We start from the raw sequence: 17,078 nt of genomic DNA on the forward strand, positions 1-17,078 counted from the left end.
ACCGGCAGGGTTCGCCATGGTGCGGTGCATTGTGGTCTGGTGGTGGTGACAGGGCTCGGCCGCCGTTGTCCCCGCCTCGGCGCGCGGGATGTCGGGCTGCGCGGCGCGGCGCTACCTGGTGGCGGCTCTGAGCGGGTGCCGGGCCCGGGCCCTGCCGCCCCGGGCGGCCGCGAGCCACGGCCTGCGGGCGCTGTGTGCGGGGGGGGCCGGGGCCTGGCCGCCGCCGCGCCGCCTTCTCTCGTCCAGGTGAGGCCGGGGAAGCGGGGGGCGGGGCGAAGCTGGGGCTGGGGGGGGCCGGTCGGGGGGGCGGGGCGAAGCTGGGGCTGGGGGGGGCCGGGAGGAAGCGGGGGTCGGGGGGGCGGGGCGAAGCTGGGGCTGGGGCCGGGAGGAAGCGGGGGTCGGGGGGGCGGGGCGAAGCTGGGGCGGGGGGGGCCGGGAGGAAGCGGGGGTCGGGGGGGCGGGGTGAAGCTGGGGCTGGGGGGGGCCGGGAGGAAGCGGGGGTCGGGGGGGCGGGGTGAAGCTGGGGCTGGGGGGGGCCGGGAGGAAGCGGGGGTCGGGGGGGCGGGGCGAAGCTGGGGCTGGGGGGGGGGCCGGGAGGAAGCGGGGGGCGGGGGGGCGGGGCGAAGCTGGGGCTGGGGGGGCCGGCCGGGGGGGGGCGGACTGTGGGGCTGCCCCGCGCGCCCGGCCTGAGCGGCTGCCGGTCTCCCCGCAGGCACCGGGCCGAAGGCAAAGTGCTGGAGACCGTGGGGGTGTTCGAGGTGCCCAGGCAGCACGGCAAATACGAAACGGGCCAGGTAGGCGGGGCCGCGCCGAGCGCGCTGCTCCTGCCCGCGATACTGAAGGTGCCACGCAGCGGCTGGAACCTGCTGCCTCTGCCGAGCCCACAGGGCTGCCGCGCCCCGCGCCTTTCGTTGGCCGCATTCCCAGTTATCGCCCCCTAAGCCCGCTGGGCACCCTGTGCTGTCTCCGCTCTCCTCTAGAGCCCTGCAATGGAGTGAGGCTTGGATTCTTTCTTCTCTCCTGCCCCATCAATCTAGGTTGTGTCCATATCGTGCTGCTTCTTCCTGCATAATAAAAATAAAATGCTGCCTGCTTAGAAATGTGAGGTGGTTCGTCCTTTCCTTTATTGTTCATGGGTTTTAGTCTATTGGCTGTGAATTATCACAGGACTGAAGTTTATGATTTTCCCTCCCCTTTCAGCTATTTCTTCACAGTGTATTTGGATATCGAGGAATAGTTCTGTTTCCCTGGCAAGCCAGGTTGTATGATCGGGATGTTGCTTCTCCTGTTCCAGAAAAGTAAGGAGTTGGCTTTTTCCCATGCTGTTGTTATATTTAAGCCTTTTACTGTTTTTCCTGCTCTGAGGTTTTAGGAAAGAGTGGGGCAAAGCCTCAAGTGGGTGTTAAGAAGTGAGTAATTTGTTAATTGTGTAGTCAACAAAAACTGGGATGAGGCATACCTGGGAGGTTGACAAATATCTTTGATGTCCACCGCGGAACGTCCAGACTACCGCGTTGAGCTGACGAACAGCCGATCGGCTCAGTGCGGTAGCCATGTAAATTTAAATGAAGCGGCGATTATTTAAATCGCCGCTTCATTTTCCTATGCCGGGTAGTCTAATCTACATGCCTCTGTTGCTAGAGGCATGTAGTCTAGATGTACCCTAAGAGCCAGCACAGGGGTTGATGCTGGTCCCAGCATGAGCCAGGACTGAGCCAGCCTGCACGCACGCCAGCTCTTAGTGCTTGTAGTACAGAGCTGCAGTGAGGGTTGATGCTAGGTCCCAGTGTGAGTTGGGACTGAGCCAACCTCTTGGCCAGCTCACTAAAAAATTTACTTGTGAGGGGGGAGAGGAGTGTTGTGTGTAGTTGATAGCGTTACTCAATAAGCACCGGCTTATTGGTTGTTTTGTTGAATACACTATTATGGCCCTAGTGAGCACCAAACTGGGAGAAATGTGTTCATAATAAAAGAAGCTATTTTGGTATTAATGTAGACTCATTTAAAAGATGGGACAAAGGTTTCAGGAAATAGTGGTAGAATGTTAAGAAAAATATCCTTAGCTCTTTGAGGTGGATTTAGATGCAGGTTGCTGTATTGGTTCCTAGTGATTTGAGCTAGTTCATTTTGTCTCCATTCTTGGCAAGCTAAGTTCAGTTGAGCCTCCTCAGAGATGGAGCCTCCTTGTCTTTCACCTGTCTCTAAATGCAACTAATGAACCCTGCAAGTGAATCTTGGTTGATATGGGGAGGACTGAGGAGTGAACACACTGAAAATAAGGGTGGAGTGAAAGCATGAACCCAAATAAGAAGCCTAACTGATTAGTGGGACTCGTCTCAGTCTCTGTAAATTGGAGCTATCATGCCACTGACATTGTTGTTTTTGGGGGGAGGGGACATTGCTCATAATTTATTGCTGCATATGTAGGTGGTGTGAATCTCACATTTAGAGTCCTGCAAATCCACGGATATCTGTGGCTCATTTTTGCAGATGTGGATGCAGATACACAGTTTTATCTGCAAAAATGAGCTGTGGATATCCACAAATTTGCAGTTCTAGATACAAAATTTGTATCCCCACAGGGCTCTACTCATATTGACTGAAATGGAGTGACTGGAGATCCTGAAGTGTATTCACAACCTACTTTTTCTTTAAGAATGAAATTGTTGCTGGTAGCAACTGTTTATACCTTATCCATATCAGAAATGCATCCTGATGTGTGACACAACTTATTCCCCCTTTATGTACCAACTTGCTGCTGGTGTGTGTAATCATGTAGGGATGTAAGCGACTAGTCAACTACTCAATAAACATGCTTATCGGGTATTCAAGTTGTGACTCAGCTAGTTGCCCCCCCTTGATGCCTCTGTCAGAGAGGCAGTAAGAATGGGGGAAAGGCAGCTGGTTTGAAACCCGGTTCCCCCCCCCAGCACTATCTCTGTGGGGTGGGCAGGGGAGGCAGAAGTGAAGTGGGGGACCTATTGCAAGATGGGAATCAGTTGATTACCGGCTCGTGCCTGGTCCCAGACGCTGTGCATCTGCTTTGTAAATGGAATAAGAGCCTGGCAGCTGTTAATATATTTAAAAGGCAGGGCTGCAGCAGGGTTAGCTAACCCTGCTATGGTTCTGCAGTTTCCCCCCTTAGCGACTAATTGAGTGGTCGATGGAAATTCCATCGACTACTTGATTAGCTGATTCAATGCAATTTAAAATTCCTAATTGTGTGTAGGTATAGTCTAATGAAAGAGACTCTTGTGCTCAGAATTTGTCTTTCTGTTTAGGAGTGAGACCGGTGCAAGTCATGGATCCAAAGAAGTGAAAGGCAAAACTCATACCTACTATCAGGTGCTAATAGATGCTCGGGATTGCCCACATATAGTAAGTGTCTGATACCATTGGGTGTCACTGACAATGTAATCTCTTTTCTATTCCTTAAATGCACCCAACAGTTTAATGAAAGAGTGGGAGGGTGCAGTTAATGTTTCCCTGTGGCAGGGATGGGCAATAATTTTGGAAGGGGGGCCACTTCACTAATTTTGGAAGTGGCTGTGGGCTGACCCGGAAGGGGAGGGGCCTTGGGTGGAAGGGGCGGGGTGAGAACTATCCTGCTGGGTACAATGACCTTATTTTCTGAACCAGCTGCAGCTAGTAAGAACAGTTTAATTTAAATTGAAACAGATTAAGCGTTTTAACTTTCTCGTGTTAGTTTATCAAATTTCATTTTAAATAAAGTAAAATATTAAGTCCAACACAAAAGGTTTCAATGGGGTTTTTTATTTATGGGAGGGGTGGGGAACCCTTTTTGAGTCTGGGGTCACAGACCACAAAAAAATCAGTTGGGGCCCACACAGATAAGAAGCAAAATCTCCTCCAAAACCCCCCAACACTCACTGATGTGGCCCCAACTGTGACCTCACTCCTCTGGTGCCCCAGCTTCATGGGGCTAGAATCATAGAGTACTAGGACTGGAAGGGTCCTCGAGAGGTCATCGAGTCCAGCCCCCTGCCCCCATGGCAGGACCCAATACTGTCTAGACCATCCCTGATAGACATTTATCTAACCTACTCTTAAATATCTCCACAGATGGGGATTCCACAACCTCCCTGGGCAATTTATTCCAGTGTTTAACTACTTTGACAGTTAGGAACTTTTTCCTAATGTCCAACCTAAACCTCCCTTGCTGCAGTTAAGCCCATTGCTTCTTGTTCTATCCCCAGAGGCCAAGATGAACAAGTTTTCTCCCTCCTCCTTATGACACCCTTTTAGATACCTGAAAACGGCTATCATGTCCCCCCTCAAAAAGGGGAAGGGGAAACTAAGGTTCAGGGCTTCCCATAGACCAGATTTATGTTTCTGGGATTCTGGAGTTAATGGATTTTATGGACCTCCTTAGGCTCTGGGTTAGGGACAAAAATGAGGGGTACTGTGTGAGAGACAGGGCTGCCAGCAAGTAGGCTAGGGATGGGGTGCAGAATCTGGGAGGGAACTGGGATGCAGAAGCAGGCTAGGAGTAGTGTCTGGCCAGGTGGAAGGAGCAGGAACAAGGGAGGATGTCAGAGCAAGCTGGGGGTGCTGGGTCTTAGGGGGGAGGGAAGTGATGAGATTGGGGTGGGAGTGGGGCAGTCTGGGCATGAGGGGGAATCTTACCTGACTTCGTGCTCCCTTGCAGCAACGGCTGTAGCCACGCTGTCCTGGCTGCCCCGGAGGGAGGCCGGAGACATAGCTGCCATAGCTATGCTGTCCAGGACCGGCACCATGGCCACAGGCTGCCCCGGAGGTGTCGTGGCCACGGCATCTCCAGCCTCTGGGGCAGGCCCCAGACTGCATGGCTGTGGAAATCGCGCCTCCGGGCTCTGTTGAGGAGCCTCAGCCCCAATGCTGCCTCCTGTGCAGTAGCTGCACAGGAGGGAGGGTGGAGGGGCAAGGCTGAGCTCCGATTGGGGGTAGGACCTGTAATTGCTTCACAGGCCGGATTTGGCCCGCTGAGAGGCTTTTGCCCACCCCTCCTCTCTGGTGTGAATGGGGTGACTAACTGGTTCTGTTTTACCAGGTCATCATTCTGGAAAAGATCATCAGAAGTGTTTAACCATTACACTTCTGAGTAGGTCAGTTTCTTCTGCCTAGGCTAACTTCTTGCAGATACTGGAGTATGAGCTCTCTGATCTATTATATATTTTGAAGAGTTTGTTTGTTTGTGGATTTGTTTGTGCAAAATAAACTCATACTTCAGGATTACCTAAAGATACCAAATTTTGCATAAACAATCCTGCCACTTAAATTAGCTGAATGCACTACTTTTTACACCAGAATATGCTGGGTGAAAGGTTTAAATAATTTATTTTTGTTTTTCATTGGGGAAAAAAGTCATAGCTATTATGACTTAGCAATTTTTTTTATTAAAGCTAACAAAATTAAAATTGAGTCACTTGTTCACAACTGTCATTTTAGTGCAAAGAAAATTTTTAGTGTTACAAATCAGAAAATATTTCAAATTAGTTATGGAAAGAGTAATAGAAGCTTTATGAGTTTCTGATTCAAATGTACTATGCATGGTAACTTATTCAATAAAATGAGTAATGTCTGAAGTTGAAATCCTTCAAATTTAAAACTGTTCTTTTACTTCCCTTTTGCAAGCACATTAATAAAAACTTGTATTACATATATTTAATTTCTTGAACATTCCTGTAAGTGTAAGCTATTCAAAATGACTTTGCCTGGTTAACAACAGGCCTCGCCTGCTAGTGTTTGTATAAGACAGGTTGGGTAAAGGCAATAGATAGTCACAAAATCTTCTCTTTAGTCAGTGTTTGAATTGTGATTTCCTCTAGGTGATTAAAAAAGGAGAGAAATGTTTGTTCTGAGCTGATAAATTTACAACCTTGAGAGAAGAAGAATAAAACAGCAGCCAGCTTATAGTATTGCCCATTCAGAGCTCTAAATCCCCCTTATTTTCAGTCTCAGAGGTCACAGACAGAAGCAGTGACGTTCCTGGCAAATCATGACGACAGTCGAGCCCTCTATGCCATACCAGGTGAGTAAAGAGCTGTCTGTGTTAAGCTTTCTAGAGGGTGCAGACTCTCATGAGATCAGGCTAGAAGGATTGAGGGTATGTCTATTCCACGAGGAGTACAGCTAGTTCAGATTAGGAAGCCTAATCCGAACTAGCTACTCCGTGCCGCGTGTAGCCGCGCGGCACGGGGTTCGAACTGCCGGCATTTAAAAATGGCACCGGCCGGCTTCATGCAAATAAAGCCCGGGAAATTCAAATCCCGAGCTTCATTTGCAAGTGCGGTATGCCTACATTACCCTCCTAGTTCGAATTAGGAGGGTAGTGTAGACATACCCTGAGAGAGGTTCTGTTGCTAGTGTAGTCTAGTAACAGCACTACATAGATCTGTTTACATAGGTACATTCATGGGTACCCAGAATGCCCTATCCTAGCTACAGTTTCTAGCCCTCCTGGACAACAGTGAAATCACTGGCATGTATAGTGCTGTTCTTCAGATTTATGGAAGAGGTGTGTTCATCTGGAATCAGTAGTTTGGTGAATGAGGGAGTTGACTGTTGCTCAGATACTTTGAACTGTTGACTCCAAACCCCACTCTCTCCACTTAGCAATAGATGTATGCAAATCCTACACTCTGCATTTCTTTCTCCTCCTTTATTTTTAGGGCTGCTAGATATCTGTTTTTCCTTCTGTTGTGTTCTCTACCTGAAGTTCTTTTCTGATAGTGTAATCTCTTTTGTAGCCACTAGTGGTATGTGGGGAGGAGCATGTATTCATTTTGGAAAAGGTGGTAAAGTGAGACGTGAATAATAATTGCCAGGGAGTGCCCTGTAGGTTGAGGGTTCTTGTGCTATTTTAAATTTCCTCTGCCAGGCCTTCTTTCTTTACTGCTCATTAGTGTAATTTATTTCCCTGTGAAGATACCGCCTATGAATCTCCCTTTACTAATGTATTTAATGGTTTATGTGGGTTTCTTTTCTAGGTCTAGACTATGTAAGCCATGAAGACATCCTTCCCTACAGCTCCACTGATCAGGTGCCAATCCAGCATGAACTCTTTGAGAGGTTTCTTATGTACGACCAGACGAAAGGTAACTAACTGCTTGCCCCTCGAGCCTTGTCCTAGCGCAGGGGTGGCTAACCTAAACCCGAGAAGGAGCCAGAATTTACCAATGCACATGGTCAGAGAGCAACAGTTCTATGTCACCAGCCCATATCATCTCCCCATCACTGCTCTCAGCACATCCCGCCCACGGGCAGCCCCACCGGTCAGTGCCTCCTTCTCCTTTTCCTCCTGCCCACTGGGATCAGCTCTGTCTCAGTGGAGATACTGGAAGGGGGAAGCATGGGTGTGCCAGGCTCAGTGGAGAGGGTAGGAAGTGGCAAGATCCTAGGGGGACAGCGCCTAGGGCAGAGCTGGGGGTTGAACAGTGAGCACCCTCCAGCCCAGTGGAAAGTTGGCACCTGTAGCTCCAGCCCTGGATTTGGTACCTATGCAAGGAGCCTCATATTAACTTCTGAAGAGCTGCATGTGGCTCTGGAGCCACAGGTTGGCCACCCCTGCCCTAGTGAAAGCCTTTTCAGAGCCATGTACTGCTATGAAGCATCTTCCTAAAGGAAGATGGGTATCTGCAGCTTATTGTCTCGGGTGAAGGCTATTGCCATGCTGTGGTGAGTGGGAGACATAAGCATCCTTAGACTGACTTCTGTAGCCATGGAAAAGCTGCTGCTGCTCTGTCTGAGAGATGGGAGTTCAGTAGCTTATCTATAGCTGCTTTGATAAGTTGCCATCTTTCCACTGCCTACAGTACCACCTTTTGTAGCAAGGGAAACGCTGTGTGCATGGCAGGAAAAGAATCATCCCTGGTTAGAGCTGTCTGATGTGCACCGAGAAACCACCGAGAATATCCGCGTCACTGTCATCCCCTTCTACATGGGCATGAGGGTAGGTCTGGATCTTACCTAGTGTGCCCGCCATTGTTACTTTCTCCAAACCATTTAAAACACTAAACTGGTATGTGTCCCATCTGCTAGCCAACAGCATGTGGAGTTGGGCAGCTTCTAACTGCACAGAGGGCATGATTAGCATGGGTACCATGTCTAGTCAGTTCTCCAGTCACTGGCGAATCCCTGAAGCTCTTCTGTTGCACATTTCCATAGATGTTCCAGCCAGTGCCACCCCGAGAATGAGAGATTAACTCATGGGTGAATTTGGGGAGTACTTTAGTCTGTGCTGCCGTGTGGCTTGTCTGTGTCAGACTAGCATTGCCAAGTCACTGTCCTGTGTGCTTGTGCTGGGCTGATAGCTGCCAGGGCATTGGCGCTGAGCTAAAGGGCATCTATTAAACTAGTTTGTTTCTTTTGACAGGAAGCACAGAATTCCCATGTCTATTGGGTAAGTCCCTTGTGTTTCTGTAAGGGGGGAAAAGAAAAAAAAAAAAGCCTTAGGAGGGTGTTTCTGTGCTGTGGGCACGGGATGCCCCACTGTGGCTATAGACTGATGTGTCATGATTGGTTCTGATGGAGGGTGGCTCTTAGTAGTGGCATCAGCAAGTGGACTGGTACCTGGCCTATGATTGTTGGCTCCAGCTCCTGATGGCTTTGTGTCTCACCTCTCCAGTGGCGTTACTGTATCCGCTTGGAGAACCTTGACAATGAGGTGGTACAACTGCGAGAGCGGCACTGGAGGATATTTAGCTTGTCTGGCACCCTGGAAACCGTTCGGGGCCGAGGAGTTGTGGGAAGGGTACGTATTGCCTGATCTGTGTCCTGAGACATAGCCTCCATCTGAGGCACTGACCCTTGGGTGGTTTATCAGTAATGGGCACTTCCAGTGACGGTAGTAAGTGTGCACTGCGAGAGAGTTGTGCACAATTCCTTGCAGATAGTTACTCCTGTGGGAATTCTGTGCCAAAGTAAGTGATGCATATGGTATTGTAAGAGTCTTCACATTTTATCAATAAATGTGGCTCCAGCATGGCAATGGGGAGCACTTGCTGCGTTGAGGAGGGAAATCACTCTGAAGCCCCCCACTTCCTCTAGTACAGGAAGTCAGATGTTAGGCTGCACCTGACACCATGCAAGGGTCAGGCCTGCCCCAGGAACTCTCCAGGGCCCTACCCCTCTGTTCCTGGTGCAGCTGGGAGGCTCAGCCCAGCAGGATCCACGTGTGGAGGAGTTTTGTGGGTGAGAAGTTTCTGTGTGAGGCAATCTCTATGTAGGCAGATCAGTGGGAGATCTGGATGCACATGGACTTGTTGGGGGTTCTGGGTACAGGAGCAGTGGGATTCTGCAGGTGAAGATGGTTGGGGGGTCAACAATGGGGACATGGGTATGGGGGGGTAGAGCTCTGTGGGGCAGGAACTTCTGCTGGGAGGTCTGGGTTCTGGGGGATTGGGCAGAGCGCAAGCCTGGTCAGCCGAAGCTGGTTGTAATTCACTCAGCCTTCCAGCCATCTGACTATGGGGGGGAGGGACTGAAATACTGTGTCATGCTGTGCAGGTATATAGGTGTGACCTTTATTGTGCAGTGCCAAGACGTGAAAGAGGAACAATTGCTAAGCAGCATTTTGAAGCCTGAGGAGCTCTGTGAATTCTGTGGCAAAACAGACCTGCTAATAGGTGGCTATGGAGAAATCTAAAGGGATCTGACTGATACAGTGGGGTCTCTTTGTGTCCTCAGGAGCCAGTCTTATCCAAAGAGCAGCCAGCATTTCAGTACAGCAGCCATGTCTCCCTGCAGGCATCCAGTGGTCACATGTGGTAAGGAACATTCCCTCTGGTGGTCGTGCAGAGCCCCCAGTTGGCGATGATAACCCAGGACAGGCTGTGTCCAAGAGCGCTCAGTCTGGGATTCTGAAATGACTTGTCAGTTGCTGGGTGTGGACAAAGCAACTAAGGGTGGGTGCATGTTTGCATTAGCTAGACTTCAGCGATAGTCCCAGGTTGACTGTAGGAACCCTATTGCCCAGGAGCCTTGGCAGAAGCTCCGAGCTGGGTCCTCCTCCCTTAGCTGGTCTCAGACTTACAAAGGAGCTTTCCAGATTATCTGGTTATGTGCTCATTTCCCTGTTGAGTGCCAGAGGCAGGGTTGTATTGGGTCAGGGTTTCAGCTCTTATATCCTAGGCCTTCACTAGCGTTTCCTCCAGTGGGCTCTACTAAGGGCAGTGCAGTGACTGTCTCCCAGAGTGAGTCTGAAATTCAGACCCCAGCGGCCGGGCACTTGGGATTGTTCCCACCTTGTGCAGTCCCATGTACATCAGCAGCATTGAAAACCAACCACCCAATCACTAAGTCCCTAAGGGTATGGCTACACTAGCCCCCTGGTTCGAACTAGGGAGGCTAATGTAGGCATTCAAAGTTGCAAATCAAGCCCAGGATTTAAATATCGCGCGCTTGATTTACATCTTCCTGGCTGGTCGCTGTTTTGGAAATTCACAAGTCTGGACTAACTACCCGCGTCTACATGCGCCAGATTCCCAGTATTTTGAATTAAAGCCCTAAATCGAACTACCTGTTGTTCCTCCTCGGGGCTGAGCTGGAATATGTACCACAGGTTGAAGCTTCCTGGTCTGGCAAGTTTACTAGACCAGGGATAGTCAGTTCCAGCCCCTCTGCTGCCAGTTGAATTAAAGCCCCTTGGGCTCCTTGTTGGACTGTGCCTCCCCAAACAGTCTGAAAGGAAAGGCAAGGGCTCCAGAAGTAGAAAGTCATTCCAGCAATGGGGAAAGGAAGGGGCTGAAATCCCAGAATCACCAATCCACATGGCTTCCTGTCTGATAGGTAGTCTCAGGTGGTGATGAATGTGTCTGGGAGCTATTGTATTATCAGTGTTTCCTGTAAATTGTGGGTTGGAGCAGCCATTCAGGAGAGACTTAGATGCCGCCCAGCTGACTAGCAGAGCACTCACAGCTAGGTTTTTGTTTCTCCTGGTGGTGCACATACACACATGCACTCAGTGCACATCAAATTATTCCACACATGGATGAAAAAGATTAGAGGGAACATTGATCCCTGCTTGGTCACATCCTGTATTGTACAAGGCAGTTTGTCTTATCTGTTTATGGAAATGTGTGGTCGGTGCTTAATCTTTCCCTGATGACATCCTGAAGCAGTAACTCTAGTTTCCAAAGTGGTGGTGATGGGGCTTTAAGGAATGATTCCAGGGCACTGAGCCATTACTGCTTCTGCTGGTAAATAAGAATGTGAACTTGACCTGTATGCAAACTAAACTCAGGTGGCCTAACCTAGCCTGTCTGTGGTCTGGTCTGAGGAGGGCATTGTCCTACTCTCTGCTGGTGTCCTGAGGCAGCAGGCTGCAGACCTCTGGCTGCTGGGCTGCGGTGACTTTGGAGTCCGGGGCTGGAATACACTGTCCGGCACCTCCCCTGCTGCCATGGTTGTTGGAAGAGGCATGCCCTTCCCCACCTCTCAGCCAGCCAGCACCGGGCAGGGGCAGCGTCTCTTCCTGGACATAGGAGAGCACTGTGCATGGGAGGGCCATGCAGAGCCCGGCATGGCAGCCTCACAGCAGCAGTGACCCGGGCAGCAGTGTTCAGCTGGGAGGCAGCATAGGGCTAAGTGAGTGGGACGGGGGCAGGCACTGGGGGTTCCAGGGGTGGGGCTAATGCTGGGGGGGCTCTAGAGGGCTCTAAGAAGTGAGGGGCTGACACTGGGGGGGCATTGGGGCATTTGGGGTGGCGAGCTGGCACTGGAATGACGGGGTAGGGTTAATAGTGGGGGACTATGGGGGCAGGGCTGGCACTGGGGGATCTGGGGATGGAGCTAATATTGGGGGCTGGCACTGGGGATGGTTGGTGCAGTGGAGTTCTGGAAACAGGAGTCTGGCACTGGGGAGTTTGGTGGTAGCGGCCTTTAAGGGGTAGGGGGCTGGCACTGGGAGCTTTGCGGTCGGGAGGTTGGCACTGGGGGTGGGGTTTGATTGCAGGGGATTCTGGGGTCAGGGGCTGGTGCTGGGGGATGGGGGGGGGGGGGTCTGTAGGGATTCAGGCTGGCCCTGGAAGGCTCTGGGGGCTGGGGCTTTTGGCAGACAGGTAACCTTTTATTTGCATATCCATTATTTGCATGATGAATATGCAAATATTCAAATAAAATGTTACTGGGTCGCCAAAAGTTTGTGAATGGGTTTGCCACTCCGGTATAAGAAAGATTGGGAACTGCTGTCATGAGGTGTGTTTCCCCGTGGGCTGCCTTGTCCTGGAGCATCTGTGCTAGGCCTACCTCAGAGAGATTATTAGAGGAGGTGACGTGCCTGGCTCAAAGGTGCTTTTCTGTTGTTGGGAGGGACCCACAGAGACCCAGGAAATGCCATTCCGTTGCTGTACTGTGAGTGGGGAAGGTTATTCATTGGTCAGCCTGGTCTTTGCCTTTGTTTTGCAGGGGTACGTTTCGATTTGAGAGGCCTGATGGCTCCCACTTTGATGTCCGAATCCCACCCTTCTCGTTGGAAAGCAACAAAGATGAGAAGACGCCTCCTTCTGGCCTCCACTGGTAGAGCAGTCTGAGCACAGAGCCCAAGGAGAACAGTTGTGCAATGCAGACCTCTGCTTCCCAACCTGCTGCAGCCAGGGATATGGAACTTTTAAAATATTTCTAAATGATTTTGTTTTAACCATTGCTAAAGGGGAGTTTTTGAACTTTAACACTGGCTCTTTCAGGCAGCTTGTAAGCATCATTAGCTGTATTAGTTGATCCTTTCCTCCCCCTGGCACTGGCTGGTGCCCGAGCTTCGGGGATTTAGAAATGTGCTGTTGTGAAAGATGGGCCCACTCAGAGGATTGGATCCTCCCCAAATGTGTTTGAATTATCTTTAATAAACTGGCCCTTCTAGTTTGTGCACCTTCCTTTGTGTGTCAAGACACTGATCTCATAGCCACCTTGCCCTAGTCTGGCACCTATGTGCTGCTGTGCAAAGCAGCATCAGGCCACACCTCTCTGCCTGAGGCAGGTGAGCCAGCTGTGCTAATATGGTGCTGCTACCCTTGAAGAGGCCTGCTAGCCACTGTGTGGAGCATACCATTTGGAGCAGCGTTGCTTGCCAGGCTCTATCCTGAATTGCTGCCAAGCCCCTTCACTCCTTTGCAAAGGAGTGCAAGGGTAATAACAGTATTGCATGGGCATGTGCAGATCAGCTTAGGTCAGCACTTTGTGCTCTGACGGCAGCTCAAAGCATGGTCAGCATAGTTGAGTTAAAGATCACTAGGCAAGTCCCTCCCTCTCTGCAGTCCACACACTGTACCTAGGTTTGGAAACGTGCAGCTCGGTGCCTGCTGCTGACAGCCCTTCCTTGCAGACTTGTGACTGCAGGCACCACCCCGGTGGTGCCCTGGTTTCTCTCTTGCATTAGCAACTCCTGCTTGGACAGGAAAGTTCCCATCTGGGAATTAGTGGAGGGTGGAAACTGGTCTCTAGCCTGGCTGCTCCAAGGAGGTGCCTGACAGGCAGGGCAGAAAGACCAAGGTTGGTTCAGAACTTTATTCCCCAGCATGTGGGCTTGGAGTGGGTTGTGTTGAGACTAGGGATGTTAAATTTAGATTAATCAGCTAATAGAATAGTCGATGCAATTGGTATCGACTATTTGAGTCAGTACGGGTGCCTCCCCAGGGCTGTTGCTACACTTCAAAGGCAAAAGCGCTGTGGAGAGCATGGGCTGTTTCAAAGCGGCAGTGCCACCTGGATCCCAGGGTCAGAGTCCCCAATTCACCCTTGGCTCCCCACAGCGCTGCCACTTTGAAGCACCCCTTCCGCTTCCTCTTCCTGCCTCTTTCTGATAGAGGCAGCAAGGTGTGGGTGGGATGACTAGCTGACTAGTGTGTTGACTAGCCGATAACCTGGAGCTGCTTCTAATTCAGGTTGGCTGTAGGTGGGTGCTTTCTCCTTGTTGGTGTTGGAATACATCACAGGGGTCCTGCAACTCCCTAGAAGCCATACGTTGTCTTTCTGCAGCTTGGGAGTAGTGGCTGAACATTGTTGTTGGTTTTTTGAGCTTCACCGAAGCAAAGCCTCAAAAAATTGGGTACAAACTCATAAATGTTCCTCTCCATGGAAATCTTTAGTAAAAGGCAAAAGATGTATATGATCTGAAGAGAAAGCAGGGTATAGACTTGCAGGCCTCTGGGATACAGTGAAGGCTTTTGATGTGACCACAACCCCCAAGGCTCTTGTATTAAACCTGCAGCTGGTAACCCTCAATAACTAGGCTTCTTCCCTAATATTCCATGAGTAAAGGGAGCACAGAGGGTGCGTATGCAGAATATTCGAATATCAATGGCTAAGTGCTCCCCTGGCTGGTCCGATGGATGTTCTGGGTGACTAATCTTGTCCTATTTTCCTTTCTCTATCCAAATTGGGCTTTCCTGCCCTCCCAATCTAATAGGGCTGCGACCAGGAAATGAGCTTCTATTTGCAGAGTGGGAATAGTAATTCCTGCACTCTGTTCTGCCAGCCTCAAGGAATAGCCTTGTTCTATGACTGTGGGGCAGGTGGAATATTCATTTCACAACCCTGTGCAGGGCACCAGTAGGATGACATGCTTGGGGGTAGCTATTGTGCTACTCTGAAGAAACGGAGTTAAGTTATTAGGAAGGGCTTGGTGATCTTGGTGCAGAGGACTCTTCCAGGGAAGGGGTCAAGAGTGGCCAAAGCACTGAGCAGACAGCTTGCAGGTCCCAGTCTGCCATTGTCTGGGGAACAAAGTTCTATGAAACCAAGACCTGCTCCCTGTCACCATGATGAGAGCAAGCTGGTGAAATGCTTGTGGAGAGCTGGGCAGAGACATCCAACCCCTGACCTGCATCTGGGACCATAAGCATGAGGGGCAGTTGAGTCGCTGCTTTTCAGGTTATTCATATATGGAAGAGGCAGGGCTGTCCTTAGGCATAGGCAGAATAGGCAGTTGTGTAGGGCACCAGTATTTCTGGGGCACCACTCTGCTGGGACGGTTGGGAACTAGTGGAGCAGTGCGAAAAGCTTCCCTGCCTGCTAATAGAAAGTGCCGGCTAGTCAGCTGCTTAAAGAAGCAGCAGACTTGTTTCCTGTTCCCTGCCTCCCTATGCCTCTGAGTCGCCTGGGAGGAACAGTTGCTCCCGGCTGGCATACCGGGGGGTGCTGGACAGGAGTGACTCCACATGACCCGCAGTGGGGAGGGAAGCACTTCCCCTCCCCACAGGAGCCGGCATGCGCTGCCTGAACAGCTTGGGCTGTGATACCAGGCAACTTAGTTCCGGGGCCTTTCTGTGCGGTGCGGGGTGGTCAGGAGACCCAGGTCGGCGCAGCTCCGACTGTGCAGGGAACGTGCTCTGCCCTGGAACTCCCCGCACGCTCGCCCCCCCTCCCCCCAGGATGGCATCGTGGAGGTAAGTTGCTGGGATGCAACAGCTTCTGCTCAGGCAGGGTGCATGCCAACTATTTGGGGAGGGGGAGTGCAGTCGCACGCTTCCCAGAGGTGCTGCAGCATTGCCAGGTACTGGTCCCAGCTGCCCCTGTCCCCTGCCCAGACCCCCCCCCCCCCGCACAAGTACCCTGTCCCCTGCTCCCACCAACACTGTCACCAGTACTCAGCACCACCCTGTCCCTGGACCCAGCACCCTGCCACCCAGCACCACCCTGTCCTTGGCTCCAGCACCCTGCCAGCTGTGCCAGCATCCTTGGGACCGCATTAGTGAGGCTTGTTTGGGTTTTTTTTTGGGGGGGAGGCATCTCATGTGGCCCCAACTGACTTTTCTGTGGGTCAGTGAGCCTTGACTCAAAACAGGTTCCCTGCCCCTCTCATGACAATGATAGAACTTTTTTAGTTTAACATATTTTATTTAAAAATGAAGCCTGGCCAACATGCCCCCAATTGGGGCCAAATCTCCATCTCACTGCAGCATCATAACACTCCTGCACCACCTGACCCCAAATCTGAGCCTATCATACACTGGAACCCCCTGTCCTGAGCCTCTGACATCCCCAAACTCCTGCATCCCCATGTCCTCAGTTGTCGGCCACAACAACATTGGAAAGGGTTCAGAAAAGGGCAACTAAAATGATTAGGGGTTTGGAACGGGTCCCATATGAGGAAAGGTTAAAGCGACTGGGACTTTTCAGTTTAGAAAAGAGGAGACTGAGGGGGGATAGGATAGAGGTCTATAAAATCATGAGTGGTGTGGAGAGGGCCGATAAAGAAAAGTTATTTATTAGTTCCCTAAATAGAAGAACTAGAGGACACCAAATGAAATTAATGGGGAGCAGGTTTAAAACTAATAAAAGAAAGTTCTTCACACAGCGTGTAGTCAACCTGTGGAACTCCTTGCCAGAGGAGGCTGTGAAGGCTAGGACTATAATAGAGTTTAAAGAGAAGCTAGATAATTTCATGGAGGTTAGGTCCATAAAAGGCTGTTAGCCAGGGGATAAAATGGTGTCCTTGGCTTCTGTTTGTCAGAGGCTGGAGAGGGATGGCAGGAGACAAATCACTTGATCATTATCTTTGGTCCACACTCTCTGGGGCACCTGGTGCTGGCCACTGTCAGCAGACAGGATACTGGGCTAGATGGACCTTTGGTCTGACCCAGTACGGCCGTTCTTATGTTATGTTCACCTTCCACGCATGGCAAATGTGTGTCCTGAGCCCACCATATTCTCAATCTCCTTGCCCAGAGCCCTTCACATATCAAACAAACTCCTGCACCCCCACATCCACAAGCCTGTGACTTGCTCAGCACCTTCCACCTGAGCCCAACACTCCCCAGCCTTGAGCCCCCTTCCTGAGCCTGCATCCCCTTCTGCATCCAAATTCCCTCCCAGAGCTTGCACCTCTCACCCCTTCCCACACCCAAATCCCTCATTCCCACCCCAGAGCCTACACATCCTGTCTTAACCAAGTAAAATAGTGATAGAAATGTAGCCATGTTAGTCTGGTGTAGCTGAAACAAAATACAGGACTATGTAGCACTTTAAAAACTAACAAGATGGTTTATTAGGTGCTGAGCTTTCGTGGGCCAGACCCACTTCCTCAGATCAAATAGTGGAAGAAAATAGTCACAGCCATATATACCAAAGGATACAATTTTAAA

At 50.7% G+C, this 17,078-nt stretch overlaps 1 protein-coding gene and 1 non-coding gene across 2 annotated transcripts; one reads left to right on the top strand and one right to left on the bottom strand.

Annotated features, from left to right (window-relative positions):
• Nucleotide 1: 1 nt before the first annotated feature.
• On the top strand, nucleotides 2–12,869 carry POLDIP2 (DNA polymerase delta interacting protein 2). Its single transcript, XM_075904462.1, has 11 exons — nucleotides 2–246; nucleotides 713–794; nucleotides 1,201–1,298; nucleotides 3,282–3,378; nucleotides 5,956–6,031; nucleotides 6,990–7,097; nucleotides 7,815–7,951; nucleotides 8,375–8,401; nucleotides 8,627–8,752; nucleotides 9,688–9,767; nucleotides 12,406–12,869. The coding sequence occupies exons 1-11, from the start codon at nucleotides 89–91 to the stop codon at nucleotides 12,518–12,520; spliced, it is 1,104 nt and encodes a 367-aa protein (XP_075760577.1). The 5' UTR covers nucleotides 2–88; the 3' UTR covers nucleotides 12,521–12,869.
• Nucleotides 12,870–14,009: 1,140 nt separating this feature from the next.
• On the bottom strand, nucleotides 14,010–14,125 carry LOC112544954 (U5 spliceosomal RNA). Its single transcript, XR_003088332.1, has one exon. It is a non-coding gene; the product is annotated as a U5 spliceosomal RNA (small nuclear RNA).
• Between the last annotated feature and the right edge of the window lie 2,953 nt (nucleotides 14,126–17,078).

The sequence above is a fragment of the Pelodiscus sinensis genome, chromosome 21, assembly GCF_049634645.1.
Source record: "Pelodiscus sinensis isolate JC-2024 chromosome 21, ASM4963464v1, whole genome shotgun sequence".
NCBI lineage: Eukaryota > Metazoa > Chordata > Testudines > Trionychidae > Pelodiscus > Pelodiscus sinensis.